Raw genomic sequence first — 11,108 nt, 5'->3', positions numbered from 1 at the left:
CATACGGTCAGGCCCAGGTCAGGCAAAGTCCCCAAGGTCCACCTCCAGTGTGCCAGTCTGGTCACTTAGAGAACAGAGCAGGAGACACGGTGGGAAGCTGAGGAAGGAGAGGTGACCCACCCAAGACCATTTAAGTGATGGGCTGGTGAATAGAACATTCTAGAAATGTGACTCCTTTCCAGGGCTCCCACTTCTCTGTAGTGAGCCACAGACCTTGACTACCTCTGCCTTGGCCAGATCTGCTCAACCTCTGCTCACTCCTCCCACCCTCTAGAGGGAGCCCAAGCATAGCATAAGCAAGTTCTACTTAATGGTGTGAGGTCATATTTTGTTAGTGGCGTGACACTGAGCCTAGTAACCAGACTTTACCTAGTTGACTACTGGTCTCAGCTGGTTCCTGCCCTTCCACCCCAGGCTTCCTTAGCTCTCACATGAAAAGATGGCAGGCAGGATGTCACCCTATCTAGACAAGTCACTGCCTTTCTGGGGGGGGGTGTGCTTAGGGTGCCCTTCCATACAATGGAAATGGTCTCAAAGGACTGTCTTCAATTACCTGTGGATGCATGGGTAGGTGGGTGGGCGGGCTTCAGAGCCTAGGGGGCAGAGGGTTAGGACAGAAGGCTTAAGTACCAAGTGAAATGGCCTGTCCACCCTGACTTTGTGGGTGGGCAAACAGTCTGTTCCTTTCAAATGCTGTCACCCAGGGTTCTGCTCATATACTCGGAGATGCAGATAAGGAAACCAGTCACCAGATGGTACCAGCATCCTGCCAGCCTTCCAGTCTCCTTGGAGACTTCATGCGAATGGAGGGAGAGGGAGTTGGACCCCTTTGTAAGTCTCTGCCCGGATGGACAGGGCCGAAGGAAGCAGTAACCATGGACTCACTCTCACTGTTCACTCTTGGCCCGGGGATGAAGCAACCCAACACCCAGATAGATGAGTAGGAGCGGGTCCAGCTGGAGTTCCTTGGGCACCACCCACCCAAGGAGGGTAGTTTGACGGGTATGCTGGGAGCATGAGCCGAGGCCCAGCACCAGGCTTTTCAAATCCACCCACCCAAGGACAGCAGTGCACTTTGGGAAAACCCACAAATGTGGCCACAGACAGCTACCTCTTAGGTGGCCAAGAGCACCCAAGAAGCAAGTTCCTCATGGAAGCACCCAGGCTTCCACAGCAACAGCATCCAACAGGACCCAACAGACCCAGTCACCTTCAACTTGACACCTTCAGACTTCTGCAGGGCACCCATAAGTCAGGCAGAGGTCTCTGTCCCCATCTATTCAGGGGTGAATGATGAGGGGCCCAGAGATGACCACACCAAGCCTGCTTTCATTGGCAGATACTTGCTAGAATGATTCATTGGAAACCAGTGAGATGAGGCTGCACATGTACCCCAATTTGGAACAGGAAGTGGGGTTGTTAGAGGAGTTGGGGAGGGAAGGAAATTAAGGATCAAGAGGCATGAGTGGATGACCATGAAGGGGTCATAGTGAGCCTGGCACATCCTTCAGCCTGAGTGCTGACTGTTATGGAACAGTGGGGTACAGCTGGGGAAGACAGGCATCCGTGGTACCCGTGCACCGGTGGGCACTGGCGGCTCTGGAAAGACAAAGGCAAGGTTTGAGCTGGGGGGAAGGCCTCTGGGGCTGGGACTTTTGTCTGTCCCCAAGGACCCCTCTGCAGCATCCCTACACCACACATCCCACTACATACTCAGTCCTCACTTTAAAACATTAATGGGGACAGCTCCCCCCAGCCCCCAGATTCCTTCTGCCTGCTGTCTCTTGTTCACAGGCATTCTCTACCCAAGCCCTGTGTTCCTTGAAGGGAACATACTCACTGTCACAGCTCATCTTCGTTGACCTGCCTGGGATGGGGAAGAATGAAGAGAGGGTGAAGGCAGAGGGAGGGGAAACCTGGGGTCCCCCAGATTGCGGATCCCCTCCTCATTAGGGAAAGCTTCCTGCCCTCCTCCCTGCCCCACCCACCTTGCCAGTTTCCCGACAGCACTCACCTGTGCCTCTTACTGCCCCCACAGCGGAATCTTTTGCCTAGAAAAAATACAGTAAAGTTTGTTGCCATTTTCCAAGGAGACCCTGTTGCCATTTTCCAACCTTCTGCCCGGATTGCTTGCCCCCACCCTTCCTCCAGTGGGGCTCGGAGTCTACATTTAACAGTTTCTCTGTTTATATAGGGCTGAACCACCAAGCAATTAGTCAATCAACAACCATTCACTGCACCAGCTCTGTGGTGGACTGTGAACATGTTGGAAGTGGCAGCTGGGACCAGAGTTCATGATGCCACCAGCACAGTGTTAGGCCCAATGGGGCAGCTGCTTGGTACATACACACTTGGAGGAGGACAGGCCAAATCCAAAGTTCAAATCCCTGCTTAGGCTCATAACTTCTGAGAAATGCCCCCCCCCCCATTTCCCCTCCAACACAGATCCAGGAGCCCAGCTTTCAGGGAGAATTCCAGAACACAGACGTTTCACCAAGCATCTTCCTGATTGTGACTCTGGTATTTCTCTTTTGGTGGCATTTCATTTATTGAGCACTTGCTGTTGTGCCTGCCAGTGCTGGAAGACGTCTAAGGACATTGCCCTCCCCCTAAAACCCTCCATGGCTGCCCTTCCTAATGTAACCCCCTCACCTCTATAGCTGTCTTGGGATGCGAGCTCAAATCTTACAAGACTGATGGAGATTGTCCCCATTAAACAGGGAAAGCGGAGCCTCCTCCATCCCCAGAGTTAGTCAGTGGTAGGCCCCTGGGCCTGGATCCTAGCCGGGCTAGTTTGAGGCATATGGAGGAAGGGTTTGCGGGGAAGGGTGATGTCAGATACACCCAGGGAGGGGAGCTGCCACAAGTCTCTCCCGGTGAGTCTCACTGTCCATCTCAAACGATGACAGTCGGGGCAGGGGTACTGTCCCTCAGTGCGCTGAGAACATCTAATGGCTTGGGTGGCTAGGGTGTGGCCACCTCCAGAGATGTCCCGGAGATGGGGTTAGGCTTCCACCCTGCCTGCTCCCTTGGCCTCCCCTGCCCATTGCTGCCGAGCCAGACTCCTCTCTCCGTTTCCCCTTCCACGGCCACTAGGGGGCACCCTGAAGGAAGCGGGAGCCTGCTGTCCTCTTGCACACACTTCCTAAATTCCTCCTCTGGCTGGTGGAGTGTGGGATGGGAAGTGGTAAGTGCCCTTACTGTATGACTTTGGGAACTGCCCCACCCGTCTCCACTTACTGAGGAGGATGAGGAGCCCCACGACGAAGGCCAAGCCCGCGAAGATCAGCCCCCCTTTGCGGACAGTCTCGTAGTCTTGGAAGAGAGGAGACATGCGCGGTGGTGTAAGCACGGCCCCTCGCAGACCTCCCAAGTCCACCCACCAGCAGCCCCATGGTGCTGAGAGCAGATACCCAGGAACAAGGGCTGGGAGCCAGCTGAGGGGTGAGCAGGGGAGGGCTGGCTTACCATAGTGGAATGGATCCTCTGCCCCCTTGCCGCTGCCACCTGAGGAGAGAGCCCGGAGTGGGATGAGCAAGATATCACAACCCCAGAGCAGTGGGAACACTGGACTGCTCAAAGGATCCCCAAGGGCCCAGATGGGCAGGGGAAAGATGGGGAAGAGTGGACTGGACATCCACCCCAAGGTTACTAACACCACATGGACATCCTGGATGGGGGATGATACCCTCACAATCCCAGGAGGGTGTGGTCCTCCCCAGCTCCCTGCTCTATATCACAAGGACAGGCCATAGAGCCCAGGTTCCTGGGAGGCTCCATAGTGGCCTCTACTGATATAATTCCACTTTCTCAAGGAGGAGTAATATCTATGAAATAAATGAGGGAGTCAAAGAGCCTCTGTGTTCAGGGAACAGGAGGAGGGAACCATGGGCCTGCTGGAGTTTTTGTAAAGACCCTGGATATCAAAGGCAGAATCGGGGCTTGACCATCCTAGATTCTACTCTCCTATGTCATGGTCCTCAGGAAAACTAACAGGAGTGGGGAATATACACTCAGTGTCCCGGCACTCCAGACCCAAGTGAATACAAGAGCAGCTCAGACCACCGGTGGGGTACTGTGTTATCCCCCTCTAACCCACAAGAGATTGAAGAGCAAAGAGCATAAGTAAGCCACATATCAGGTAAGGGGCAGAGCTGGGATTTGAACCCAGGCAAAGGGTCACTCTGAGTCTCAAGTGACACGTAGGAAGAGTTGTCCACAAGCTCTCTGGCCCTGGCCCTGACTCCTGTGGCCCCTTTCATCCTGGTGAAAGCAAATATTCCGCTCTTCATCCCCTGAGCTCAGAGCACTTGCCCTTGGATAGCTGGTGGCACTGGCCAGCAAAGCTGCGGCCATCCCACCCCCTCCATGCCAGCTGCACCCTTTGCTGCCCTGCTGGAGACCCTCTTGGCACTAGGGGGCTGAGGCTCTTTCTAAAGGACCGAACAGGTTAGCAATTCCCAGGCAACTTTGAACTGTGCCCCTGTCGTGGTCAACCACAGGGCCTGGTGAGCCCAGCTGTTTCCGGTTGCCAAACAGAGATCAGGGCCTCACAGCCCTCGGGTATGGCTTGTTCAGGAAGGCCAGAATCTGAGGAGAAGCCACAGGGACCCAGGCTCTGCTGCTGTGCAGTAAGTCTCCTCAGCTTCAGTTACAGTCAAGGTCATGTGGGGAGCTAGCCTCAGCCACACCCAAGCCAGGACTCCCCTTCAGAACCCTTTGGTGAGCCCTTCCCCCACCTGCACTCCGGGCCAGAACGCTGAAGATTTGTGGATCCCAAAACTCGGGGCTTTTCTTGTGACCCCAAGCCAGCTGGGGAAGGCTGGTCAGGACTGCTCTTCCCAGGCAGCCTCTGCCTGCTTTGTGGCCTTAGTTCTCCAACCAGTATTAGAAAGTCACACTGGGTAGCGTGTGGGAGGCTGAGGCAGGAGGATTGTAGTGGATTTTAGGTTATTCTGGACTTTACAGTGAGTTCCAGGCTAACCTGGGCTAGAGAACAAGATTCTGTCTCAAAAACAAAGTCACACAGGAACACATACATAAGCAAGCACACACACACACACACACACACACACACACACTTCTGCGGCTCCAACTTCTATTCTGCTTCTTTCCTGTGGGGTTGGGGGAGTTGGGACCCTTCTGATTGCTAATTTTCTTAGAGAGCCACTGGCTGGAAACCCAGAGGCAAGGAGGAGGAGGAGGAGGAAAAGGGGTCCAGCTGCCCACTGAAGGCAGTCCCAGAGGGGGAAGGGGGTCCAGCTGCCCCCCCCAGGCAGTCCTGCCAGCCCCACCGGGCACTGCACTCACCATCATCAGCCGAAAACCCTGTCATTTCCCCGGCCATCAGGGCTGCTGCACAGTCTTCCTACAACCTCTACTTCAGGGATGGTGTCTGCCGTGGGGTGGCCAGGGCAGAGGTGGGGGGCATTAAATATTAACAGTGTCAGGTAATATTTACCCTGGTCACAAGAAAAGTTGGGTGTGCTCAGAGGGGCTCCTGCTGAGCCAGGCAAGGGGGAGGTGTTGAGGGGAGCCAGAGGCGGGGAGGGGCTCGCTGCAGTCTCCAGCCCCTCCCAAAGGAAATTTCCAGAGAGCAAGGCCCGGATGGGCAGCAACAGTATTCTTCCATCAGCTGGGGAAGCTGCAGCTGGCCTGAGGAAGTGGAAGTTAGATGCACTCATTGTGAATGGCCCATGGGGGTGGGGTGGGGGGTGGTACTCTGTCAGATCTGAGTCCCTTAGCCCTCAGAGCTCCCTGCCAGCCCGTGTGGATAGCACCGTGGCAGCTAACATTCTCCTGGGCACTCATGTTCCCCTGGGGAGTTCCTGAGGAGCCTGGCCTGCCTCCCCCTCTCACCAAAGTCCTCTGAACCTTGGGGTCCACGGCAGGATGAGCCCCCGTGGCTCTGCTGTCCCCAACAGCCAGTCCTGACTTCTTTTATTTATCCTGATCCTAAAGGCCGTATTTAGCCACTCACATCTCAGTCTGGAATGCATCCCTGACTAATTAATGTCTTACCCTAATGCCCGGCACTCCCTCGTGTGGCTATCCACCATGCACTTAAGACTTTCAGGAAGAGGCCCACGCTTGTTCTGGCTTATGAAGCATTTTCTAGCTGGCTTCTCCCTGTTGGGTCACCTCCCTACTTAACATGAGCTATCTGAAGCACAGAGAAGTTAGGGGCCTTACCTAAGGTCACGTAGCCAGTGAAAGTTGAGACTGACAACTGTTCTTTCAGGTTCAGGGCACAGACGCTTTGCCCATCCTTACCAGGCTGTCCTCCACTTCACTGTGACTGTCCCCTTGGGAACTACTGGGTGGGTTTTCTGTGAGTACTATATAGTATTTTGGGGACTCTACACAGTAGAATTGGCCTTCAACAGACTAATGTCCATCACTGGCAGATGATGTAGAGATAGATACATAGATGATAGATTCATAAATAGCTGATACATACATACGTTACATACATATATACATATGTGCATGCATACAGGCCACGCAGGTGATAGATGGATAGATAGACAATAGATTGATGGAGAGATGATAGCTAGGTGGATAAGAGATGGATGGATAGACAGACAGACAGACAGATAAATGATATCTCATCCCCTGATGCAGTTCAGTCCTTCTGAAGGGAGGGGCTCCATCTGTGAGTCCCCCTCAACCAATGCCAGGGCACCGATAGCTTTGCTCACACCCTGGCTCCACTACTTGATGTTCCTTTGACCTTTGGCAATGTGTTTGCCTCTCCATGCCTCTGTCTCTTTGTCTATACAGTGGGCAGGGCACAGGACTCAGGGAAGTTGGTGAGGACTGAGACAGGCATATCAGAATATAACCTAGGACAGCGGGTACCATGTTTCTGCATTGCTTAAAAAGTGACAGACGGGGTTGGGGATTTAGCTCAGTGGTAGAGCGCTTGCCTAGCAAGCGCAAGGCCCTGGGTTCGATCCTCAGCTCCAAAAAAAAGTGGCAGACATCAGCCTCGTTTAATGGTACCATCGGAAAGCCAACCACCCTCTGCTAAGTAGATGAGAGGAGAGAAGCAGCCCTGGCTGTGCAGCTCCGAGGCTCTCACCTCTCATACAGCTCTCCCGAGCTTTCAGAGCCCAGTGACATGCACTCATAAACACAGACAGCAGCCCTGCCCTGTGAGAGGCTGGACCCACATGTGAGGCTCTTGGCACTCACAGACCCCTATTTAAATCTCTAGTGGCCCCATTTGACAGATGAAGAAACTAAGGCTGAACATTTGCTTCCCCCAAACATTTCTAGAGGGGCCTAGTGCCATAGCCCTCCAGGGACCAGAAAAAAAAACTGAGATCAAGGAAAGGGGAAGCCTGGAACACAGAAAGGGGAGAGCCAGAACTGGAATGCCAGGGCCCCAATATGGGTGGCATAGCTGGGACCATTCTTCACACAGTTCAGCAGCACCCCCACCCCTTGGTGACTACCTTTGTAAGCCCCAATGAGTTCTCTCTAGAGTAGCAAGTTAGAAAGACATATGACAGAGAGAAAGAAAGAAGGATGGATGGATGGATGGATGGGTGGATGGGTGGATGGGTGGATGGGTGGATGGGTGGATGGGTGGATGGGTGGATGGGTGGATGGGTGGATGGGTGGATGGGTGGACAGACAGATAGATGGATGGGCAGGCAGGTGGGTAGACAGGTAGGTAAAGCCACAGGAAAGCCGGATGACAACTACTTTTCTGTCCCAGGCATTGGGAAAGTAACCCCTCTATCACCACATGATTCAGTAGGAAAGGACAGGACTAGCGTCATCCCATTTTAGTGAGACGCAGACATAACTTGCCAGAGAGCAGGTTGCTAGAAAGTATGGGGACTAAGATGTGACTCAGTAGTCTGAAGTCAGATGGATGGACACACAGCTTGATGAGGAGGCTGATGAAGAATTGATTGCCCAGCCTCTGGTTCAGAGGTGCCTTGAACATCACAGCAGGCCCAGGACTCAGTACTGAGGTGTCCTACCTTATTAGGACAGCCTCTTCCATTTCTGCTTCTCCCACAATTATGAGGAGCCAGCAGGTGTGTTTGAAAGTGATTGGTGGTCCCCTGAATCCAAGTTGGAGAGGGCAGGGGTAGGGACAGGCTTGGGAGACTCACCCAGGTACCACCTGTCCATGGCAGGAGCTGCTGGAGGTGTCTGAGGTATACAGGAGCCAGGGAGTGTCTGCCTTTGCCTGGGGCCTGGATAGGGAGAAGTGGCCCTCTCTGCCTTCGTGGCTAGATGGGCTGAGCTGGGACAGGAAGAATGAGTCAGGAGGAGGGGCTGGTGGGGGAATTGTTACCCTGCACCTGCCTGCCCAGGCTGGTTGAAGCAAGGGACCCACGTGAGGGTAGAGAAGAGTCTCTGGCCTCCACTGGCCTGAGTGTCCCAAAGGAAGAGGACACTCAGAGCAACAAAATGAACTGCAGCATCCTCTCCTTCCTCCGAGGGGACCTTGCTGCTGCAGCTAGTGGTCTGCATTGCGTTGTCTAAGAGGGTTTCTAGAGGGGCACTAGTCCGGACACAAGCTGCCAGGACCAGAGTGTTGCCCCTCCCTGGGTTTCAGGCTAGCAGCTGAAGGAGACACTCAGAGGCAGGTGTGAGTCCCCAGCCTTCACTCAGGAGATTTTCATCCAACCATCCAGTGGGCCCCACCCTGGGCCTATTCTGAAACCCAGAGTCCCCTGAGAGCAGGCAGGAAGCTGTCCCAGGTGCAATGGGGACTTGGTGCAGGAAACTGCCCCAGGTGCAGTTGGCCAGCGATGGGCAATGGCTGGAGCCACAGTTAGTTCAAGGGTGCCCCCATGGTGGCCTGTCCTTCCTCTCCACCTACAGCTCCTCACTTAGCCCTGGGGACACATCTCACTTGTGATGTCACACCTGCTGATGCACCTATGGGATCCCAGCAAGAGTTCCGGCACATAATGAGGTCCTCTGAGGAGGGCTGAACTTTCTGTCAAGGGAGCAGATGAAAGGCAGAAGATCTTCCAGTCCCCAGGGCTGGGATGGCGCCAGGAGCCAACAAAAGAATAACAGGACAACCACCCCATGGCTCCCAGAGACTCTGTGCCCTGGCCACTGTGACAGGCCCAGAGCAAGGCCACTACAAGAAGTCTTTGTTGGCGGACTAAGATTGAGGCTCCCGTGATCATCCCAATAGGCCATTCCACAGGGATACCAGCAGAGCTTGGACAGTGCTACGTCTGATCACCTTGGTGACTGGCCTCTCTGTCCCTCACAGCAGCACCCCCAGGTGTTAAAACGACACCCCCAGGGAGATGGAAGCACTCTGAAATGCTGGCCTGATCTCTTAGCTGAGTTCTCTGGGTAGGCTGAGTTCTGTCTCAGGGCTCTGAGCTGGCGGCATCCCCACACCTACCCCCAGGCACTTGTGAGGTGAAGGGCAACTCCACCCAGTGACCCTGTCACGTGTTCCCAAGTGGAAATCTTAACCTTCAGGTAGCCTGGAGCCCTGAGTGGAAATTCCCCAAGCCAGGCACTGGGGAAGTTCAGGCAGTACCAGTGGTCTCCGTAGACCTCAGCAAGATCCCCACTTCCCCACAATCCCACGAGTTTCCTCCCAGCCTCAGGGCTGTGAAAAAAGACATCCTCTTCCATGATAGCCCCTCATCTGTAAAACCATCCCTTTCCCGCCCAAGACCCTCTGAATACTATTTCTAAGTTCAGGTCCTTGTGTCTCTTTATTTTGTAAGTTTTCTTATTGTTTGCTTGCTGATTGATTGATTGATTGACCACATGTATGAGAGTTTGCCTGCGCCATGTGCATGTCTGGAGAACAGAAGACAATTTGTGGGACCCAGGAATTGAACTGGGGTCGTCAGGCTTTGTGGCAAGTGCCTCTCCTTGCCCTCTTGCTGGCCCCCTTTTGTGTTCCTTCTTAATCTCATCCTAGTGTCCTTTCTGACCCTGTCCCCAACTTTCCTGCTCATCTGTCCATTCCAAGCACACTGTCCTCTTAATGGCTCTCTGACCTTCCTGGACTCATTCCTGCCTCAGGACCTTTGCACAGTTTTAGAGTACTCAGCCTCCAGGGTGTTCCCTCCATCCTCAGGTTTTTCCTCATGGGCTTCTCTCAGAGACTATGCTAGATACCCTTTCTACACTTTCACACTCCCGAGCACAGAGAGGTGGCAGCATTTCCCAGTGATTCAGATAGCCCCCAAGCCCGCCTGAGGCCACCTTCTCTCCTGTCTGTCACATGAGTGCAGCAGGTAACCGGGCCTGGTCTAGAGAGGCAGCTGGCACCTAGTACCCTTGCCCTCAGACTCCTCTAACACCCTGCCCTGACACACACACACACACACACACACACCACACATATCACACTCATACACATATACACCACTCACACACACACACACACATACACACACACACACACTCATACCACACTCATACCACACTCATACACATACACACCACTCACACACACACATACACACACACACACATACACACACACACACACTCATACCACACTCATACCACACTCATACATATACACACCACTCACACACACACACACACACACACACACACATCATTCTCTCTCTCTCTCTCTCTCTCTCTCTCTCTCTCTCTCACACACACACACACACACACACACACACACACACACCACTCATACCCATACACACCACACACACACACACACACACACCACACACACCACACACCACACTCATACCCATACACACACCACACTCATACACACACCACACTCATACACACACCACACTCATACACACACCACACTCATACACACACCACACTCATACACATACACACCACACACACTCTCTCTCTCTCTCTCTCTCTCTCTCTCACACACACACACACACACACACACCACACACCACACTCATACCCATACACACCACTCACATACACACACACACACACACACCACACACACCACACACACACACACACACACACACACCACACACACTCTCTCTCTCACACACACACACACCACATTCACACACACACCATACTCACACACAAACACCACACACACACACACACACACACACACACACACACACACACCCTCTCCCAACCCCAAAAGC

The 11,108-nt window shown here is 53.6% G+C and overlaps 1 protein-coding gene across 2 annotated transcripts; it reads right to left on the bottom strand.

The window, feature by feature from the left end:
- Positions 1-1,340: 1,340 nt before the first annotated feature.
- Fxyd2 (FXYD domain containing ion transport regulator 2) lies at positions 1,341-5,560 on the bottom strand. Of its 2 annotated transcripts, none has more exons than XM_036194353.1 (6): positions 5,311-5,560; positions 3,469-3,507; positions 3,241-3,315; positions 2,015-2,051; positions 1,837-1,867; positions 1,341-1,599 (listed from the first exon to the last, which is right to left on the bottom strand). In XM_036194353.1, exons 1-5 carry the CDS (start codon positions 5,345-5,347, stop codon positions 1,843-1,845), a joined length of 213 nt encoding a protein of 70 aa, XP_036050246.1. In that variant the 5' UTR covers positions 5,348-5,560; the 3' UTR covers positions 1,341-1,599; positions 1,837-1,842. The 2 variants fall into 2 exon arrangements, with proteins under 2 accessions (XP_036050246.1, XP_036050245.1); XM_036194352.1 differs by having other exon boundaries at positions 1,841-1,867.
- Positions 5,561-11,108: the final 5,548 nt, after the last annotated feature.

Source organism: Onychomys torridus, chromosome 7, assembly GCF_903995425.1.
Source record: "Onychomys torridus chromosome 7, mOncTor1.1, whole genome shotgun sequence".
NCBI classification, from domain to species: Eukaryota; Metazoa; Chordata; class Mammalia; order Rodentia; family Cricetidae; genus Onychomys; species Onychomys torridus.
The sequence above is the reverse complement of the archived record's forward strand: the minus strand, read 5'-3'. Positions and strand labels throughout refer to the sequence as shown.